This window comes from Caloenas nicobarica, chromosome 5 (assembly GCF_036013445.1).
Source record: "Caloenas nicobarica isolate bCalNic1 chromosome 5, bCalNic1.hap1, whole genome shotgun sequence".
NCBI classification, from domain to species: Eukaryota; Metazoa; Chordata; class Aves; order Columbiformes; family Columbidae; genus Caloenas; species Caloenas nicobarica.
The window spans coordinates 57686210-57709093 of record NC_088249.1 but is presented as its reverse complement, the minus strand read 5'-3'; the positions used below and the strand labels follow the sequence as shown (position 1 = coordinate 57709093).

Genomic DNA, 22884 nt, shown 5'->3' with positions numbered 1-22884 from the left:
CATTGTTGTTCCCGAATACATTATATAAAAGGCATTAATTCTAGAAGCCATGTACTTAAGCTAAAATAAAAGTTAAGACTACTTCCTTAAAACACATTCCTTTTTAAAATTTGACATTTTCAGATTTTCTACTTATACCTTTTAAGGGGCAAAATAAATCACTCCAAGCAAATAAGCAGGAACAGTTTATTGTGACATTGGCACCTTTACCTTTCTCATGTAATATGGAGCTCTCTAATTATTTTTTTTACCTGCCAATTTAAATATTTACCTATATCATAACTTTATGAAGTTTCTTTAGTATCTGCATCTTTTCACCTGATTTAACACAAGAACAGAAGCAAAAGAACAAACTCTCAGAAACATAAGGAGTCTCATCATGGCAAATGTATTCTTTAATAGAAAGGAAGAAAAACCTCCCCTACTGACCTTTTTTTTCAGAATGAGGAAAAAGATAAATATCCACAGCTCTTCATTTCATTTGGTAGGATTTTAAGATCCATCTATGCATGTGTAAGCACAGAACACACAGTTTTAGCCACACTGGAACCACCTAAACAGAGATTTTATGTTCCACAGTTTTTACATTCATTCCACATCCTTGGTGTGCTGATTATAGTACAGGGATTCTGTTCTTCATCTACAGCAGTTTCAATTTAAGAATACACCATAAGCCAATATAGAGAGACATCCATTAGTTGCTAATAGAAAGAATCACAGGAAGGTCTCACAATAGTTTACTAAAACATTAAGGGGTTTTTTTTAAATCACAGTTCTCAAATATAAAAATTGGATTTTCCCTATAACTGAAATATATTTACATGAACATTTTAAAAAGATGGTCTGTAACCTAGATCTAATCGCTGTCATCTGAACCACCTTCAGACCCCTCATCATGGGATCCTTCTGGTTCAGATTCATTACCAGATCCTCTGCCAGAACCCTCGTTGTCAGATCCTCTCTCAGAATCTCTGTCTGAGTCAGCACTGCGAGAAGCTGGGCGAGATTCGTTTTCTGAACCACCGGAACGGCTTCTCCCTGACTGTACAGACTCATTGTCGGACTGCTCCGAATCTGAGCGCCTCCTTTTTCTGGCTGATCTGTCACTGTCAGAATCTTCCTCAGATGGGTGGACACTGGACCTCCTGGGACTACCGGCCTCGCTACCAGATTTGTTTCTGTTATCAGAATCACTATCAGAAACAATGCGTTTACTGTGTTGCTGTTCCCCATCATCTGAATCACTGTTGCTATTCCTAGCATGTCTGTAGGGAAAAGAAAAAAAAATCCAGCGTTAAAGGATGCTATCTTTAACTTAAAAATAAAATGAGACACCAAGACTTGAGTAATGCCAGTGTTATCAGAATGAATTGGATTAATTTGCAGTGGAAAGCGATGTTGTGCCTACACTGAAAGGGTTCTTATTATCTCATTATTATTAACACTGCAGTTTCTTTTGAAAGCATGTGTTGAAACTTTGGTATGTACAAAGTTAATTAAAGTTCTTACCCATCATCAGCAATTTTGAGCTTATCCTCATCAGAAGAATCATCACTTGATGAAATGATGGCTTTTGATTTGATCTTTCCTTTCATTGAAGGCGGCAGACGTTCTGGTTTGGGCTGTACAGGGAAAAAAACAAAAGGTTGCTTGTTCGTGTGGCTGGTTAAAGCATAGTGCCCAAATGTAGAAAAATATTCAGAAAAACAGATGTGCTTTTAACAGTTGTTCTTAAGTCATTATATCAAAATTTTTCATTTAATACCACTTAATTCTAGATGGCTTCAGAAATATGCTTTGCATCCTTGAAGCAGCTATAGCAACAGAGGAGGACAAAAATAACCTCAAAGGCAGTTTGCTACAAGGCTTTTTTTTGGTAATTTTCAACATTAATAAATCTCACTTAACCAGGGTAACACTGAAGTCCAAAGGCATATTTAGAAAGTGATGCAGTTATTCAGGGTTCAACTTACAGCCTTCTTTTTCTCTGCTTTGGGTGGACGTCGCTTTTTAGGTCTTGGACCGTTTTCATGTTCTTCATCATCACTTCCCTCATCTGCCTTCTGGGGTCTTGAACAGAAACAAATTTTATATGATGTAAAGCACAACATTGCAAAAAAAAAAAAAATCTTTCCAAATGCAAAAAAAATCAGTCTCAAGAAACGTCTGGTTGATGAAGCATTACTTATACTTCTTTTGCAGGTTGGCTGTTTAAGTCTTATAATGTACATGTGTAAATAAAAAAATAATCCTGTGATCTCTTAATAACAGTTCATTTTTTAAATCATTACAAAAGCCTGCATAAGAATAAATACAAAAGCCATACCATTTCTCAGGGAAGTCTAACATTAAAGTTTCAGTTACCTCCTCCTCTTCTTCTTCTTTCTCTCGCCCTCCTCTTCTTCACCATCTGGTTCACTACCACTGCCCTTCCTCTTCTTTTTCTTTCTAGACACAGGCAGATCTTCATCACTGTCATCGTTGACAAATTCATCAAATTCCCCTGCTCCTTTTTTGGAACGCTGTAATAAATAAAAAACCCACAATACAGCTTATTATTCACCTTCCAGTTAAAAAGCTACCAGAAAACAATTCATAGTAGAAACTTTATCTGAACACATTTTCAAAATATAAACATTCGGACCTTCTTGTGCCAACTTTCCCATATTCGGACCTTCTTGTGCCAACTTTCCCATAATCTCTAGATGTATGTCATTAAGAAACTGACTCCAAATTTGCATAAAATAAAACAATCTTCTCGTTATTTTAACAATTGAATAGAACAGATTTTAGTGATGCCACAGTGCTTGGAACTTCTAAGTATTAGCTTCCAATTTTTACATTTGAGTATTAAACCTGTGCAATTTCAGTCAGTGGAGTCTAGCAGCTTGGAATTAAAAACCTGTGCTACTGCAAGAGACCATAAATCAAAAGGGGCAAATCAAGATTATAAAAAAATATATTCTGTTCTACCCTGCCTCCACCGCCACCACGTTTTTTCTCCTTTGATCCTTCTACTTCACCAGTGAACATCAGAATATTCTTAGTTTTCTCCACATATTGAGCTCTTTGTTCCAGAAGTTTCTTCTGTTCTTCTTTTTCTCTTAGGCGCTTCTCTTCCTGAAACAGAGAAAAAACTAACCATTACTATTGTATCTGCAGCATTGCAGTGATTACAATCACAGGTGTATAAATTATTTGCTGACACGAAACTGGAGAATTGACTTTTGACAGTCTATGTCATAGCAGAAGGTCTATATGGCAAAAAAAAAAGTTTTCTACAAGCCTATGCTAGAGCACGCAGAAGTCCAAAAGAACTGTTGCACCAAGTGCTTCCTCATCCAGCCTGTCAGCATGACGGCAGACCTTCTGGGGCACCCCTTTATTTAATTATAAAAATAAAATCTATTTCTGAGGCTATGGGGAAGAAAGAGTGAGCATAACCTGTTAGCTATAACATTTTCCGCTAGCACTTACTATAACTAAGAAAAACTACTAGACATTTTATCAATAACACCAGGTACCACCACAGAGCAATAGGGGCATATATATTGTTGATAGGTATACTTTTTAAAAATAAAGTATGCTTTTACTTAAACATAGTACACAGAATGTAACAGAATAAAACCTGTTCTTTAAGTAGTTTTTGGCGAAGCAGCTCTTTTTCTTGCTCTTGCTTCGCACGCAGCTCCCTCTCTTCTTCATCCTGCTTGCGTGCCCGAGCCACATGGTACTGGGCTTGACTGAGCAAGTCGGAGCACTGCCTGTAACATGCAATGTTTGCAAGTAAAGGAAGGTGGCAGGCATATACAAGAAGAAACAGTTTCATAGAGGGCATGCTTCGCAACACTATGTTCATATCACCAGAGAAAAAAAGCTACTTGAAATGGCAAATTAGAATAGTAGAGTAGTACAGATATTTGAATAAACCCTAAGCACTTTCCAGTAAGCTAATTTATCTTTAAATTGTAACATACAATTTCAGAACCTATTGCTTCACACTTAAAATTTAGCCAATTCACATACCAAAAAATCCCACATGCACATAAAAGGAATCATCCCAACTACTTTGGACAGCTTCAGAAATTTGGTTAATAAGAACTTGTATTTAATCACACCATACTAGCAAATCTAATCAGAAAGGCAGGCAGAAATTCTGTCTTAAGAAAAATCCAATTGTGTAAGAGTTAAGGTTGCATAAAGTGTTCAAGTCTCATGAAACATTAAAGCAAGGCACTTTCAATACCCTCCTAGCTAATGTTACAATGATATTCCTTGTAATATTAAAATTTTCTTCTATGTACAAAGTGCTTTAATGATACCCATTTAAGATGTACAGTGCATGATGGCCAACAAATGTTATAGGTACATGGCTATGAAAATCTTAGATGAATGTGCAATAAATGAAACACAGGGCATACTGAGTGAAAAATCAAGAAACAAGCTTACAAGGATATGGACTTGAATAGGCTTGTGTACAAATTCATTATCCTGAGCAAAAATGAAAGCAGACTAGACTTTGCAAAACAAAAGTTTTTCACGTTTCAATAACTGACCCATGTTATTCACCCATGAACTACCTCCAAACTTCTCCATGAAAACAAACCTGTTGTCAGATTACTATGTTTAAAGTCAAAGGAATGAGAGCTAGAGATGTTTAAATAAACATCACTGCACTTTAATTGATGGAAAATTTACCATTAAAAAAATCTAAAGTTTTGCAGGCTCCCACTAATGGCAGACACCACATGTTAAGAGCTTTAGACTACACAAAAACGTTATAAAGCAAAGACAGGGAAATAATGAAATAGTGGTGGGGAATAACCCTGCAGTTGTATTTTTACTGTTCTAAGTCAGCTGAAATTTTGGAATCAAGTTTTAGTATGAAAAGATAAGATAAAAGTATTCTACTCTGTATCTGACTGATGATTTGTTATATTTTTTTTAAAAATTATTATTATTTTTTTACCTCGCTTCCGTAGCAGCAAGTGCCAAGTCAAATCTCATCTTATCACCTACTTTACTCAAGTAACTGAAGTACCTGAAGGAAAAAACAACAAATAAAACTAAGAAAATACAGCACTGCTTACATATTTATTGTAATTTAAGACAAAGCATTTACTCCTGAATTACAATCCTATAAAACTCAACAGATGAGGAAACGTCACCAATTTTCTCTATGTACGGCCCTTTTTAATACTACAGTATTAAAGTACATTCAGAGTTCTCCAAATTGAAAACATTCTAAAACTACTCTAGAGCAGAACGAAAACCCAGAAAAATTCTAAAGAGAGTTCTCAGATTTCATTTACTGGCTCCTAGGAATGAGGACATTGTAGAGCCCAGTAGATTCATTCCTTATCTGTCACAGCTTAAGTGCTTGGAACCAACATAAGGAAGGAAAACTTCTTTTAAAAGTCATTCCAGAACAGCCTCCTTGAACTTGGTTAACAGGTCCTTGTGAATACAACATACCTTTGAGTGAATGGGTAAGCTATGATGATCAGTGTTTTGAAAGCAGTTTCTCCAACTCATTTAAAGGAAAATGACTTTCTAACTTCCCAGATAGCCAGTTTCTTCCCATATTCCAGAGGCACTTTAAATGAGGTGGGTTTGTGCTAGATTGAACTCAAATTCTTGTGCATATGAAGAAAGTAACTCCTTGCTCAAATTTTACACTACGTAAAATATTTTCAAAAAAATGCACCAGACATCTGAATTTTTAGTTAATAGATACGCTCTAAAGGCTTTCATGCAACTTTCTCAAGACAATAAATAAAAAGCTTCTAACTGAATTTAAGTTAGAGTTTGTGTTCAAATGTTTAGTTTACATTATGTAAACCAATAGAACTGTGAAATGCTTGCTTGTACGAAAGGCTTGATTTAATTGACAAAATTACTGAGAGGCAATGTCTGTCCTCGACATAACAGCAGAGCCAGGAATGTATAAAGTGAGCACCAGCTACATCAGCAATATGTAGGAGCAGAATAAATGACTGAAGGCTTTCTGTTCAAAGACAGTCATGATTAGATCAGATTAATCTCATTGTTTTCTGCCCAGAAGTTTGTTGTGGTTTGTTCTGTTTTGTTTTTTTAAAGAGAATGAAAAGATCTGAAATGCACTTAAGAAACTGCTTCTGTTCTTAAGCCATGAGAGTAGTTAGGCTTTACTTGCCAATAGGAGGGCAAAATGAGTTTTCAAGGACTACCGGTCATTAACTAGATTAATAAAGATAGATTTGCTTTTGAGCCTTTTAAGTTGTTTTGAAATAAATAATCAAAAAGAGTACTAAATTTGTAGCATAAGTTTCAACATATTTGACAACTATGCTCTTCCAGGAAGAAGTGCATCTTGGTCACAGTAACACAAAACCCTTTGAGAAATACATATTGGCCATCTGGCCAAACAAAACTGGCTCTGGAGCAACGTCTGAATAAGTAGTTTTGTCAGGCCCAATCTTTGTTTTCCTACTAAAAACTCTAGAATCACATACAGTGTTTCATAGGAGATGATTGCTCTTCTAGCCAGATTTGTGACCTATACTGCAAATTTACTGTAAGATAACAACAAAATAGATTATAATGATTAGAAAGAAATAATCTTCACCTGTGGGCTAGCTCCAGTTCTTTCACGGCATTAAGCACCTCCTTTAGATTGCTTTTTTCATCTTTCAGCACAGAGGTAGCAAGTCTTTGTAGCACTAAAGCCACATTAAACATAAGGACTGTATCACTTGGTGCTACATGCCGGGCCTGTAAATAAAAACCACGTTTTTAAGATATGCTACATGATAAAAAAGTATACTGAAGCAACGTACAGAGAAAAAGCACCATTATTTATGAATTATTAATTCATTATGAATTTTAAGAGACACAAACATGCATCAACTTAAATTAGTTTTATTCTGTGGTATAAGATGTTTTATTTGCGTACCTTTAACAAAGTTTGTTTGCATTCCTGTAATTTGCCACATTTGAACAGTGCCCGGGCCAAATATAACAATACTTCAGTATTTTGATGCTTATAGAATTTTCTGAGGCAGTTTTCATACTGGGAAAAAAAAAACCATCAAATTGAGACAATGGTTAGTTATTTTGTTTAACTAACTCCAGCAAATGCCTTTTGTTTTCTAAAGTGTGTCACACCACATGTCATGTCCTCTTCACTGATCAGAAAACTCTTTCTGCTATTCCATAGCAAGAACCAGATTTTTCTGGAAACTGGCAGCAGTTCAGGAGACTCTGTAGGTCTTAAAATCCAACAGAATACTTTGCAAGTACCATCTATTGTAACAAACTTCAATAAATATGACTCATTTTAAGACCACTCGATTCTTCTCCACAGTATGGAGAAAAAAAAATTTATTCATACAAGATATTTTACAAACTGAAATATATTTCTTGTAGTAATTCCATTTATTTGATGCAATTAGTTAAAAAATCCACACCTTTCAGATAACTCAACATCAACTATGTTCTGTCCACTTAGCTGAATAACTTGGCATGCCAAGGGATACCAAGTTGTTCTAAAACGTAGAAGACAACTTGTTACAATAGGTTCTGTGCTTCTAGAATTAATGCTTCAAACAGTTATGAAACTTATCCTTTTCAGTAACTAGTGCCTTTTGTTTGACATACTTTTTCTCAAGGAATCATTCACTCTTTCTACATCCCCAAAATAATAAGAAATACAAAGTAACTTTTATTTCCAGCTCAAATACAGAAACTGCCCTGAACTTTAATGCCTGAAGTCACTACTCTTGCATCGCACTGTATTGCAAGCACCCAGTTTTCACTCACCTTTACAGTCAAAGATTTTGTACTTAGCTTACATCTGCCTCGGATTTGTATGCTTTAAGGTAAAGAACTCATTAGAATAATTGTTGTAGCTGCACTAAGCTATGCCATTACATTCAATCTGTCTGAGACCAATATAGCGTATTTCAGACCGTGGCTTGTACGAACTGCACAGTAGAACCCAGGGAACAATAAAACACCTCAGTAAATAAACACATTTCTACTAATAGCCTTGCTTAAATATGTTAGCAAATGAGTATAATATTTTCCTTACGAATCAGTAGGTAAGAAATGACACCCAGTTTCCCACTAGTAATTCACTGCTTCAAATATTGCTCGAATTAGATTTTCATTAGGCTTTTTTGTCAATATAAGCAAGTAAGATGTTAAAAAGACAACAGACCCCATTCAAACAGAACAGATCGAATCTGATCGTGTTACTAAAGCTTTTTAACAGCAGTTCACTGGAAGATGGCAACTACTGAGGTCTTCATCAGGTAAGAAAGGCCCACTATCTCTTCCTTATAACCATCCAAAGAGCTTCAGAATAGCTCTGATTTAAGTATTTTTGAGCCTCTATGTGGACTCAATCTTAACAAAACAAGTTTGTTCTGAGCTGCTGTCCTGTCAAACATACTTTATTTTAAGCTTACTTGTATGCTCTTGATCAACTAATTTAGTCAATTTAGTTACAATAGGTTGATACTTGAAGACAGCTTGTGTAAGCAGGTTGAACTAGATGACCTCAACAGATTTCTTCCAACATGAATTACCTTATAATGTTAACTGTTGTATAAGAAATCATGGCACAGTCAGCTTTTCAGACAACCCCGATTGTTATTCATGCCATCACTTGCAAGAACAAAAATAGGAAGTGTTGCTATTAAAAAAATTGCAGCAACAAATTGCATTTACTTACTTCAGTAACATCCGAGTGTAAACCATATACAGTAACTACACTGACTGAAACCTTTCTGACCAAAAATTAATTCTAAGACCAAAATTCTAACCAAATTATGTTTTAACTCTACTACCAAAAAAATGTGTACAAGTTGGTAGGTGCTTTGTTACACCTTACCTACATTTGGCAGTTTGTTTTTAAATCTAGGCATGACAGCCAACAGCATGCTAGAAATAGTCCTATAACTTGCTAAAATATTATTCAGAAACTAGCAGAGCTCCTATGACAGTTGAGAAACATCCAGAAACCATCTAACCCAATATATTATGTAGTTCAATTTAGAGATGTTACCATCTGCACAGCACTGATGTATTGTTTCTGTTCTACGTAGATATGTGCCAAATTCAGCCACACATCACTGATATCTGCTGTTGCCTCTCTCACTTGGGCAAAAACATCACGAGCTTCACGGAAATATCCTTTATGTGCCAAGACAGCTCCTAAGGGGAAAGTAATATGTACAGTGTGAGCCTCCAGGTTCATGTGCTATGTATTCCTACCAAAGAAAACAAAATATTGCCTGAACAATGTTCCCCATTAAAAACTAAGTGACATCACTGTCATGTGAAAGCTCTTCTTCCCTGTGCTTCCACTACATAGTGTTTGGGCCCTGCAAAAACAATTCTATATTAAAGCATGAAACATAAGAATATCATCAGCTCTGAAGGAAACTTAGTGTCTCATATTTACCTATGCCATTAGCAGCATACAAATTTTTTGGATCATTTCTGAGTACTTGCTTGTAGATTGCTAACGCACGGTCTTGATGACGCTTCTCCTGCAGAAAGAAGTATCCCAATTGATCGCTCATTTCTATAGTGGGGTATTAAAAGATCTACCCAGCAGTTTTATGGACTTTAAGATGCCAAATTGGCATCAAGAAAGGGCTCTGAGTAGCTAAGAGCATAGAAAAATTAAACAAAACCACACACAGGGCAGACAGACACCCATTACCTTTTCTCTGTCTCTTGTGGGTTGATGTAGAGTCTGCAACCAGACGTTGCCAAGAGCTAGCATAGAGTAAGTATCATTTTGTGTGGAGGGCTGTTTCAATATTCTTTCAAATTTCTTCTGTCCTGGACCCCACTCTTGTTTAGCCAAATGAAGATTGCCAATCAGAGACCAAGCATCTGGATGGTCCTAAATAAAAATTCACTATAAGTTGCAAAAACATAATTTTCCCTTGCATAGTTACTTTTTCAAGTATAAAATTCTATTTCTCTTAAATAGAATTCCGTATTACAAAAACGACAACAAAAAAACCACAAGGAGAGTAAATCTCTTCTTCCTCTAGTTTATGTGAACAAACAAAATAAAAATGCAACAAAAAGAAAATAAAATTTTAAGTTATGTGTTTTAACTTTAAATACTTAAAGGTTTACAAACCTGATTTATCTGAAGTGCTTCTTTAAACCAATCAGAAGCCTCATAAAAATTTCCTTTATCCCTAGCCATAGCTCCTAAGCGCAAGTAGCCTAAAAATAAAAACAGAAAATAAAAATCAGGAAACAGGTTAAAGTCATCTCAAACAAAGAAAATATTGTCCATGCATGAATTTCAAAAGCAATCTTTCTCTTGATCTGTTAAGGACAGCAAACATTAAGACATCGTTCATATTCTATTCACAATGAAACACACCATGTGAAGAGGAACATCCATCCACAATGGTGACACAGAAATTGCAGATACAGTTAAAGTAATAAAAATGTTTATAATTGGTTTCATAAGTTAAATATAATTGAGAAACCTCAAAGAAAGAAGGATACATCAGGTACATAATTCTCCTCCCTCCGCTTTAAACATCCCTCCCACTTCCACAAGCTTTGGGAAGAGTATCAGTTAGCAGGTGACAGCGGAAAACAAGCAGGGAAAAGGCTATAGACAAGGCTGTGTGCTGCAGCTTGCTGAGCAAGGGCTACCACCTCGCCTCTGCAGCAAACACAAGTCAGCTACCTGGGGATAACAGGAAGAGCAGAGTGAGAGCTAAAAACAGCATGTGCCATAGAAGTTTTGCTGACACCCTCCTCAGCCTTTCTTCCGTGGAGAAAGGCCCAGATCCAAGATAAAGTGTTTCTCCCAGAAGGTCTCTGTTTCCAGCCCCATACACAGAATTGCACAGCCTGGGCACATCAGGTAGATGGCCTTGAATGCACACAAGAGCCAAGGTGCTAAGGCTTTGGTGGGAGTAGGGATCAAGTGAGTAAACACATACATGTCTAGATAAGCTAATTTTGCTAGATTTTTTTGAGTACACTATGATTATACCAATAATTAGGTGGCTTAAACCTGAAGACTGGACTATAATGATGATGCAGGCCTTAAAAAAAAAAAAAAAAAGATAGGGAAAATAGTGGGTAGGAGAGCAGGCCCCCAAAACTACTATGAAAAGAAGTGAAGACAGACACAAAGAGAGCAGAATACACTATAATGGGAAGATTTTTGGTATTATAAGGTGGACCATGGAACTAAAATACCAAATGTTTCTTACAATCAACGTAATTAGGATGTTCTCTTAAAATGTTTTTATACAGCTTTTCCGCTTCATGAAATTCACACATCGCCTCATATAGTCTGGCAAGGTTATAGGATGTTGTTACAGAGATAGCATTGTAATAATGCTCATCATGTTCAGCTTCCGCTTTTGCACGATCCAGTGATGCCAAAAAATATTTCTGAAGTACAAAAAGAAAAAAGGAATGAGGCACTCCAGAATATTCTTAAAGGAAACCTTCAGAGTGATCAAGAAATTCAATTCAGACTTGGAGTAATTACACACCTTCGCTTCTCCTAGGTTTCCCAGCCTGAAGTGCAGAGCACCCACATTATTCAAAATCTCTGGTGGGACATCAGCCTGTACTTTCTCTTGCAGAATTCGTGTGGCTGTACCATAGGCTGACAGTGCACCCTTTACAAAGAAAGAAAAAGTGGATGAATGAAATAAGAGAATGAGTTCTACATGCTCTTGTGAAAAGAGCACACATAATTCACCAACTGTATACTAACAATACCTGTATGTCAGTCTGTTCCAGAATTTGGGCTAGCTCAATCCATGCCTCTACATCATCAGGATATTGTTCTGTGACTTTCTTTAGATGTCCCTGAAAAACAGTACAAAATAATTATACCTCTTTGTGGACACACAAACTGCTCTAAAAAAATATAAACAAATCAAAAGAAAGAGTGAAGGTATTAACCTCAACACTAGAAAGATACACCATAATGCAAAAGAAAACATCTTCAACACCTGCACAACTTAGTTTCCTTCCTTCTTCCATTATTTTTTCTGTATTAATAGAATACAACACCAGCTTATAGACTTAGAGAAGCAGAAACTATTAAACCAAAATGAGAAGCTAGAAAAGTGATGTCAAACATTTTTTGCATTTATTTACCGAACATTAGGTTTAAAAAGTCTTTCATTAAAACAAAAAACCAAACCAAACCAACAAAATACAAAAAACCCAGCCCAAACCAAAATTAAAAAAACCACCACACATCATCCTTCCAGATAATCAAGACAAGTGTTTTGTGGAAATAATTAGCTAACTTGCTGTCTTCAGTAAATCACTTGCTAACTTGCCATGTTTAGAGAATTTTAACATAAATGAGAAAAATTCCATGTTTTTCATAGTACCAAATACAAATGTGAGGCTGGAGCTCCTCCAAATTCCTGGACTTGCTTTAGCCAGAGCCCAGTAGGAGTCTCAGTTCTGTCCAGGACTTGTCGCTCTAAACAGTTAGAAAGATCTCTCATGACAGCCAGTATTAAATATTCTATACCTAAAGCCAAGTAACCCCAAGTTTTATGCACCTTAGGGTACAGTCTAATTTCAAGTCTGATTTTCAAGTTCTACTCTTGTATGTAAAACTATTGCAAACTCACCTTCGCAATGTCCCGTTTCTCCTGGTCTTCTGAAGCCGCATAAAGAGATCCAAGGATTTTCATAGTCTCATAATTGTTAGGATAAGCTTTCAAAACTTTTTCAAAGCATTGTGATGCATTCTCTTTGTCCCCTCGATAAATGTACATTTGACCCAATCCAAAAAATGGAAGTACAAAGGAAGATGACGCAAACTGAGTGGCCTGGTAATAATACTGGAAAGCTTGATCATAATCTTCCTAATTAAAAATAAGTAAATAAAGAGCAAGTAGTGTTTTCACAAGTAAGCTTTGTATGAACTTTTATAACACAGATTAAGTGTAATCTCAAAGGAGGCTTTTAAAAACTGTCCTACCTGTACATGAAAAGACCTAGCCAGCTGATAACAACTCTCTGCCTGCATTGCTTCAACTTCTGTATTATGGAAAGCATGAAGAGCCAAATGTTGTACTTTACCATAGTCCTGAAAAAAGAGAAGTTAAATGAAATTTGAAAGTCTTCAACCAAGTGATTATTATTTAAACAAGGATAGCTGGCAAATATAAGAAAGCTTAAGCCATAGCACTGACTAAATTAATAACAGATTTAGTTTTAGTGTTACTGTTCTTTTCTCTGTTTCATACTTTAAAGATTGGAAGGGGGAGAGAGGGGAAAAAAACCACCAACCCTTCAGGACACAAAGATGACTTTGACTTAAGGAATAAGCATACCTTTTCTTAGCTTTCTTGAGAAAAGTTTATACAAAATTTAAGTCAAAAACTTTACACTCATCCATCTAGATTAATAGCTCCATACTAGGCATCAGTTAACCTGATTAAATAAGACTGAATCTAACACTGGAATCTTTGCTGTTCAGAGGTTATCAAGTATTTCACTGTAAAATTCCATAGACCTCTTACCTTCTTGAAAAAGAAGTGATTAGCCAAGTGATTCAACACCATTGGATTACTGGGATCAATGGTGTAAGCCCTAGAGAGAAGTTGAACACCATTCTTGATGGAATCAGCCTAAATAAAACATTGACAGGTATCAGCAACATCTCAATACCTGTATCTTATCAACATCTTCAACTTTCTTCAGTCTAGGCTGCTGCAGGAACTCTGACAAAACCTTGCTGGGCTCACAGAAAAAAGCAAATTCAGCTACTAGCTTTTTCCCCCTGCAACATACAGGTGGAAAATGGGAAATGAAGGCACCACACAGGGATAGAAAAAAGGAAGGGCAGGACTTGCTAGGAAAATAAAGAATACTTAGTGTTGGTGTCCTTCTCACACTCACACCCTGATAGCCTTCCTTCTATTGTTCAATGTTCTCAGTTCCTGTTTGGTTTAGGTTTCAACCTTTCACAAAATTTCTTCAATGGTAAAATTAAAATATTCACATGTCCAAATTCTAAGCCAGAACTTCAGATGTTGAATTAAGAGCTACTAGAATTTAAGTTCTAATTTTTAAAAAATGCTAGAAGTTTGATGTGTTTACATAGGATATCATATCAACTTACTCTTTTTTTAAAGAAACATTACAGTTTTAAAGAAAGATTTCCATGAGTACAATTTGACTTACATACAAGTTCAAATCCATAACTGATAAAATAACTGCTATTTATCTATGACACCCATGAGATTTGTATTTACTTCTGAACAGAAACACCAAAAATGTCATCATGTAACATCTGTGCTTCACTTTGCAATTATTATCAGCAGAATGTGTCCAGTTCTGAGCCCCTCAGCTCAAGAAGGACAGGGAACTGCTTGAGAGAGTCCAGTGCAGAGCCACAAAGATGACGAAGGGAGTGGAGCATCTCCCTTATGAGGAAAGGCTGAGGGAGCTGGGTCTCTTTAGCTTGGAGAAGAGGACACTGAGGGGTGACCTCATTTATGTTTATAAATATATAAAGGGTGGGTGTCACGAGGATGGAGCCAGGCTCTTCTCGGTGACAACCAACAGTAAGACAAGGTGCAATGGGTACAAACTGGAACACAAGAGGTTCCACTTAAATTTGAGAAGAAACTTCTTCTCAGTGAGGGTGATGGAGCGCTGGAACAGGCTGCCCAGGGAGGTTGTGGAGTCTCCTTCTCTGAAGACATTCAAAACCCGCCTGGACGCCTTCCTGTGTAACCTCATCTGGGTGTTCCTGCTCTGGCAGGGGGATTGGACTAGATGATCTTTTGAGGTCCCTTCCAATCCTTAACATTCTGTGATTCTGTTATTGAAAAGATTAGGTTTTATGAGACTGAGACGAGATGAAGTCCAACAGGCAGCTAAAAAACAATTTCCGTTTGAAAAGGCACTATCTTTACAAGCCTAGTATAACAATATACCTTGATTAAGAGGTATTGAATCATTCTTGGTTTAATTTTCAAAAGCAAAAATGTTTTATAATAACACTATGTATATGTCTGAGTTCTCTAATAATTTGACTCCCATGTCCAATTTCAGTCAAATCCAATAATAGATGATTAGAGGCCTCAAAGCTCCAAAGCACTTTGATGAAAGAAAACCAGAGAATCCCTTCCCCAGAGAAAGTGTTCTCCCTCTCCCATGTCAACTCTTCGATGTTATACTAACTTTGCAGTGCAAGTTGTAGAAACAGTTTGAAGTAAAGCACAGATGACACATTTCTTACAAAGAACAAAAAACTTATTTGAGAAGGTCAGCTTTTAATCACAACTTTGAAGCTCAGGGCAAGTGGACTCATCCCTTGACTTTAGTCAAAAGACCTCAAAAAAAAAAAAAGAATGATACTTGGTTTCATTAATTTCTTGCCTATAGAATTATTTATTAAAATTTGACTTTAGAATACTTCCGGTTGCCTCTGTAGTTTTAGGAAGGTAAACTCTCATGGCCACACTTCTCTGAATTCTTCAAGGAACTCTTAACAGTTGCTTTTTTTCCCATGACTTAGTAAAATGAAGTAACTTTCAGACACACTGTGCCAACAAAAGATCTTTCTAGGGAGCTACAGGTTCTACAGATAGCATAACATTAAGTTTTAGCAACATACAATTATGTAAGGTTGGTTTTTTTTACCACTTAAAGATGCCATCCTCCACTGCTAACTTCCTTAGCACGGATTAACTATCTTAAGTTAAATGAGCGTATGTATTTTTCTAGTGATGCAACATCCAGAGAGGTCAGATCACCACTTTATCAGTTTCATCAGCCGAGCTAAAGTTTGCTCTTGCCTACTCTGTTTTACCATGTGGCAGGCACGCTGAGGTAGCCTGACTGCAACTTTAACACTAGTTTGAAATTTTATATTCCTTAAAACCCAGGGCTATGTCTTTTACCTTTACTGTTACAATGATGCCCTTTCAAAACAAAAATTCTTGATGGTCTGGAATAGAGCTGCCATTGCAGTGAGGTCTCCAAGTATATGAGGATTTTCAGAGCATCCCGAGTATAAACTGATTTAGTTAACCTTCACAGAGTCACAAATAATCGATTAAGTAAGGCTGGCCATTATACATATTATAACTATTGTTCCTTAAAGCAAGATTTCGAAATCGGCACTTTAGGGTTTTTTAAGCCATTGGGCATGCATTCACACATCTCAGACAGATTTTTATTATTCTAATTAAAACAGTTAACCTAGCGCAGCTTTTCTGCACTTACGACTTCTATAAGCAGAGTTGCAGATTTTTAGCAATAAGAGAAAGTTATTCAGAATGTGCTGCTTAAGTACATACCTATAACACCATTCAATAGCGACACAGACTTCAAATGATTTAACCACAGAAGTTATTACCCCTTTTAATAACTGGATTACATTTCAAAGGATAAAATATTCACTTTTTCAGACAAGTAAACTGCATATGGATTCTTGTTAAGTCACACTCACCTCTTTATTATTGAGCTCCAGAACAGCCAGTCCAACCAAAGCCCCCACGCATTTGGAATTTAGCTCCAGAGCCCTGCTGAATGCCAAGCGAGCTTTTTCCAACTTGTTCAGTTTCACAAAGCAGTGGCCCATACCCAACCGAACCTCAGCTAGAGAACAAGGTGACATCATTCAGAATCCCAAAATTTCAATTTTATGACTTTTTACATTCTGGACATCAATGAACATGACAGAAGTATTTTTAATATTTCTTTAAAACCTCCAAGCCATGTAACAATTTTGTGTTTTTAAAGGCAGCCTCCCACATTTGCCAGCAGAACTAACATTAACAGATTAGTAAGACTTCATTTCTTCATACAACCCAGAATATTGATCTATACCTCCAAAAGACTTGGTACTACACAAATTAAAATTACTTTTATGGGAATGTATTAAAAAAATATCAGAGAAAGGCATTAAAAATTGCGAGATGAAAGGGCTGGAAATTTCTTAGGAAGAGTAAGTTCCCTGGAGACTCACAGGCCTTCAAAAAACCCAGGCTAATAAGCAAGTTAGCTAGACATCTCAACTGATTCATTGCTAAGAAAATGCTGTTTAGCATCCTCTAACTTCCATGATTCTGTACAAATGAGCTAACACAGAGAATTCACATCATATTGCCCTTTTAGATTGCCTGTGAACTAGGAATACAGAGACATTTATACACAGCAATTTCAAATCTTTGTGTGTGTGTGAAAAGGGGGAGTGAATGAAAGATGTTTGTTTAAAAGGTCTGTATTTCTAAATCCACTTTTGCAGCAATGATTCTTATGCTAAAGACACATCAACTTTGTAATAAGTTCTTTTTCAGATAGGTTATGACAAAGTATATCACATCTCTCAAGAGACTTTAGAGAATTTATGATCCTAATGCAAATACTCTGAACTAATATCTCTAAATCACATGCACTGCTTTTACAGCTGTGATAGATTTCCCAGATTTTAGCATTAAGAAAATCATATAACACCAGGAAAACTCACATCATGCATTACAGGTAGAATTTTTTTTTTTTTTTATGTCTGGTTTCATTATTAATGCTAATACATAGTTTTCTTAACCCTTATTTCAAAAATCTCACGGATAGGTTCTGCAACAGTCTTGAACAGTTTCCTGCATCCTCATAGAATTATAACTTCTATTACATGCAACCTCTCATTTTTAGTAGCTCTTTAAAAGGTAATAATTAGGAAAAAAATGAAAAGTATTTTCCTAAACATGATTTCCTTCTCTACAACTAAGGAACACTTCAAGTCAGCAAACACTTGAACTACTCTATAATGAGGGATGGAGTTTTTTTGACAGATATAGATCACAAAAAAGCCCTTAGGTGATTGAATTAGGAAAACTTGAGTTAATTTGCCAGAACAGCAAATACTTTCTGTCTTACCTGGGCAACCTGGATTGGTACGCAATGCTTTCTTGTAGTAGGCAAGGGCTCCTCTATAATCTTTCTTGTTGAAAGAAATGCAAGCTTTACCTGTTATAACATATCAATTACAAATAAATTAGACATATAAATTCAGTAATTATAAGTCAGAAGCTCAGAAGTATTATTTGGTAAACTTGTGGTGTGCTGATTTTTGAAAGTTATGATTAAAACCAGAAAATTCAGATAACTACAACTTTTATTATCTTTGATGGTGTCAAGTATATGAAAGAAATCCAACACATGAACACATTAAATTTATGTTTTCATGGGTTTCTGTAGAAACTGAACTCTTTCCTGGTCCAGAGGAGTGACCTTTGCTAAGACTAATTAGTAAACAAATTAAAATGCAAGTGTTACAGCCCGCTGACTCCTCACTACTAGTATCTTCACCTTTGAAATATTATACAGCTTCATAGGCATCATCAGGGAAATATAAGTAGTTGGACTGGATGTATGCCCACAGGTCTCAGAAGGTGTTAGTTAGCATAATATTTTTTCTTAGCTTTTCCACCCACATATACTTGCTAAGTTTAGAGTAAACTGTCATGTGTTTCTGGTCATAAGTGCACACTTCTTTACCCCATTCATTCTCTCTACTCACATATGCACCCTCTTCTTAAGCACAGCACATAACTCATTCCAAAACTCAAGTGGAGAGACCAGGTGTGGGGTTTGGGTTGGTTGGTTGGTTTGTTTGGGGGTTTTGTTTGTTTGTTTAGGGAGTTTGTTTGGTTTTTGTTTTGTTTTGGGTTTGTTGTTTATTTGTTTGGTTTTGCACACAAATACCCATAAACTCATACCAAGAAGAGCAGGAATGTTATTTGGAGACTGGTTGAGCACAAAATGGAATTGTGCATCAGCTTGGTCCATCTTATCACCTTCAAGCAGACAAAAGCAGGCTCTTCCCAATAAGTGATTCTAGAGAAGGAAAAAAAATTCTGCTACGTTTATCTTTGTAAAATATGAAGATCAGACTATGTGAAAAATTAACTGACTATGCTATAATGCTTTCTATGATTAACATATTTCTCTTACATCAGGACAAAAAAAAAAAAAATCAAAAAGGTCTTTATCATCCACATCTAAAGTTCACATATTATCGAGCAAGACAGTAACAAACAATCCATCCTTCCCAACACCCAAATGTTGACTGACATATAACTATCAGCTGTCCCAAGCTAGAGAGAATTATTCCTGATGGCACTGCTCACATTTCAGATACTTAAAAGTTTTGCTTACATGCACAACACTACTAACAGACTTTAAAGCCTGAGCAGTTTCTGTCTTCCCTTTAGTGAATCAATACTTGTTTTCTTTAGAATCACTTTTTGAATTCACACAGAAAACATGTTGAAAGTATACTAAAAAAAAAGAATCCTTAAATAATTGACAAATATGGATTTTTACACAGATTTTGGTTTTACCTGATCATACATGATAATTTTGTCAGCCATGGTATACAACAAGGTAGCTTGTGTAATGAGCTCCTTCTTGTTGTCTTTGTTCTTCTCCTTCCGAGCCTGCTGTACATAGTACGCTGCCAACGTATCCAGACACGTCATCTGATCTTTTTCATGGTCTCTGTAGTCCAAGTTACCATCTATGCGTGCAGCTTCCAACAGCTTCACAAAGTCTTCTGTTTTTCCTTGTTTGTAGTATTCCAGCTATAAAACACATAGTTTTAACAGACAATACTACCCCAGTTAGTAAGTAGCATATCAAGTTGGTACTTCAGGTGTCACAGATTCTTTTTGCAGAACATAGGGATCAATGTAGAGATAATCAGGCAAAGGCATTCCAATAGTGCCAAATATTTTTCTGTCACCATCCCCATTTACTATTTTTACATTAGAACACAAGTTTTACAGCTATTTATAAGTAAAGAATCCACTGTTTCTCCTCTGAACTTAATTTTTTTTGCACATTTCACCATACTTTGCATAGCATAGATACTGCCCTCTCCATTTTATGAAGTGCGTAATCAAAGGCACTAAACAAAAACTATGGATGGAGGAAAAAAAAAACTCCACAACTTAGAAAGCAGGCCTCAAGCAGCATTGTTTTATGAAAAAAGATGAAGTTAAAATCTTAATATGCATATGTCAAATCAGAAATATGTGGCCTAGAATCAGTGATTGAATAACCCATTTAAGTTTCTATTCAGAATTCAGTTATTACAAGTCATATAAGTAAGGAAGTGGAAATTACTATACGATTATCTGAATAAAATGTTTAAATATACAACTTGTATATATACAAACCGCTAAGGCAATCCATATGTGCAGTTGAGTATGTTCCTGTTTCAGTATACTTATAACTTCATCACCCTCAGGTAACTGATCGAAGTCAAGCTCAATAACCTAGAAACAAACAATACAGATTTTCTTTTCACAAAGTATTAACAATGTTATCTATCATTGAACTCAAAGCAAGGTGGACATTTCAGAGCATAATTTTACATATTTAAACAAGGTTATGGACAAAGAAAAAAGTGATGATGTATTTTATTCTGTAGGAGACAAAAGTGATGGTGTCTCACAAACAGCAGAGTAAAGATAGCCTAATGTTTGGGATACTAGTCAGGGAGAATAAACAGATATGCTAATTCAACTTCTTTCACCATAGACTTCAGGCTCAGAATTTTCAGAGTTCAGCTGAAAATCAACTTGACTGTAAACTGCTGAATTTCTAAAACTTTTCCTACAGGTAATATAAAGATCTAGGATATAGTCAAAATCCTCCAAGTAATCAGGTGTCAGAGAATCAATACCTCAAATTCATCTCAGAGCCCTGAAATTTTCTAAAATCATCTTTACGTCCAAGAGAATCAAGAAATTATTGAAGTGGCAAACACTATAAAGAACAGACTAAATTTCTGAATATTAACAACAGTCATCAAGAACAAATGACATCAACAACTTTTCACTTTGCAAGCAGTGTTTGCCATGTTGATCTACTCTTCCAATATACAAAATGCAGAAAAAGGAACAGATATTCCCACGGTGGGATGTTTGGGACCACAATTTAACTGCCTGTTAGTTCACTTGGTACTCAGCCATGCTGTCTTTAACATTAGTCATCTACGTTACAATTTAATTTGACAGCAAGGAAGAACTGTAGTTGTACCCAGGCTTGTACCCTGACTTATCAGTGCAGGAACTCTTTCTCCAGAGACTGGATTAGAACAATCCAGTTTATAAAGACTTACAGTTTTGATTATGCAAAACTTACGGGGGCATCAGCGGAAATATTTCTGCTACCACTGATATTTTTAGTTTTGAGTTTGTCTTGCACAGTACCTCCTGTTTGATAGACAATGATGTTTTCAAATTTGGGCAGCCCCCATCTACAAACTATAACAGTTGTTAGTGACAAATATATATTACCAACACAGCAAATAAATATGGAAGTAAAAAAAGCCAGTGAAAGAAAATAACGTATTTGATAGCAATCTTTAGCGATTAATTCAGAACTTCAGGATCCAAGTAAACATAGCCATAAATTCAATAGCAGAACCAGTACCAACCAGTGTCAATATTCATATTGACACCTGGGACAGAAATTTCTGTCAGAGAAAAAAGTCCTCCAACATGTAACCTACAGAGAGCAAAGTACCTTTGTGAAACTTAAAACCACAATGGCAGTTATATTGAAATTTGCCAGAGTATGGACACATATTCACAAAAAGCATTTTTAAAGCTATAAGCAGTATGTTTCAACACCTTATTTAACTAAGGTGTTAATTTGGTATCTGCTATGGTATGATTTAACTTCAAACTTTATAATACCCTGTAAATTTTCAAATACTTCTCTTAAAACTTTTAAATCTTGGCCTGTCACAGTCTACCTCAAATAAAGTTAAATAAATTTCTAAGCCCACACTGAAGTAACTTTACAGAGCAGACCAAGTGACCCCCTGCCCGCGTCTCTACGCTGATTCAGGAACATTCATGCTTTTTACAAGTCAGTGTGGTGAGGAAAATCTGCGTCTAGCGAATTGAGAAGAGAATTTAGCTGGACAAGGTACAAACTAAAGATGAGATACTGTTCCCAAGGGGGTCTTCACTCTTCAGGGTTGCATTTGCTTGAGGCACACGCTGTGGGAGAAGCGCTGCCCCTTCTTCACAGCCGTGTGGGGCCGCAGGACGCCGGCCAGGCTGCCCGGCTGTCCCCAGGGCTCTCCCGCCACGCACTCGGCAAGGACAGGGAGGTTACAGCTACCAGAAGGCAGACACCGTTCACCGAAGGGCACCGGCGAACGCAGGTTTGGGTTTCTTTCCGCAAAGCGATACACCTGTAAGCCCACCTGCTCACTCCGCTCTCGGAAGGGAGCGACAGTCCCCTCCGTGCCCGGGACAACACTGCGCGAGGAAGGGACAAACGCCCGCCCCGTCGCGCATCACAGAGCGGACCCCTTCCTTCCCCCTCCCCGGGACCAGGCCGCGCCGCCGGCTCCCAGCCCCCGACTCGCCTCATCGGTGTCCCGGAGCGGGATCTCGATGGACCCCCGCGACATGATGGCGACACCGCTGTCCGCCGAGCCGCGAGCACGCAACGGCTGCCGCGCGCGCACTTCCCCTCACAAACACCGACTGACCCGGACGTGCTCGGGCAAAGGGAGCGGGGAGGCGGGACGGCTCCGCCCCTCAGGCGCAACGAGCCAATCGCAGCGACGCACGAGCCTCGCGGGCCTCCTGGCGCCCGCGCGTGAGGAGGCGGGAGGGCTTCGGGGGCGGGCGCGCGCGGCCCTGTTGCTGAGGTAACGGCGGCCTCGCGGGCGCCCCTCAGCGAGCGGCGACGGAGCGGCGGCAGCCGCCGAATCTGGCCCTGACCCGGTCCCCGCCAGCCCTGCCCCTGGCCCGGTCACCGCCCCGGGCTGGAGCGCTACGTGTTGCGCTGTGTGGCCTCCGGTGCGGCTGCTCACAGCGGTCTTCC

The 22884-nt window shown here is 37.3% G+C and overlaps 1 protein-coding gene across 1 annotated transcript; it reads right to left on the bottom strand.

Moving 5' to 3' along the window:
* Positions 1-372: 372 nt before the first annotated feature.
* On the bottom strand, positions 373-22524 carry CTR9 (CTR9 homolog, Paf1/RNA polymerase II complex component). Its single transcript, XM_065635521.1, has 25 exons — positions 22421-22524; positions 20211-20309; positions 19374-19613; positions 18750-18867; positions 17908-17997; positions 16481-16629; positions 13539-13646; positions 12995-13102; positions 12642-12878; positions 11767-11856; positions 11535-11663; positions 11247-11430; positions 10145-10233; positions 9713-9898; positions 9449-9536; positions 9050-9198; positions 6935-7051; positions 6608-6753; positions 4970-5041; positions 3629-3764; positions 2974-3120; positions 2365-2522; positions 1974-2070; positions 1510-1622; positions 373-1265 (listed from the first exon to the last, which is right to left on the bottom strand). Exons 1-25 carry the CDS (start codon positions 22463-22465, stop codon positions 857-859), a joined length of 3504 nt encoding a protein of 1167 aa, XP_065491593.1. The 5' UTR covers positions 22466-22524; the 3' UTR covers positions 373-856.
* Between the last annotated feature and the right edge of the window lie 360 nt (positions 22525-22884).

Excerpts from the sequence above, each read along its gene's own strand:
- CTR9 (XM_065635521.1), bottom strand. The coding sequence starts at position 22,465 with ATGTCGCGGGGGTCCATCGAGATCCCGCTCCGGGACACCGATGAG. Across the intron at positions 6,754-6,934 it reads GCAAACAAACTTTGTTAAAG|GCCCGGCATGTAGCACCAAG; the intron begins GTACGCAAATAA and ends TTTTATTTACAG. Across the intron at positions 1,266-1,509 it reads CTCAAAATTGCTGATGATGG|ACATGCTAGGAATAGCAACA; the intron begins GTAAGAACTTTA and ends TTTTCCCTACAG.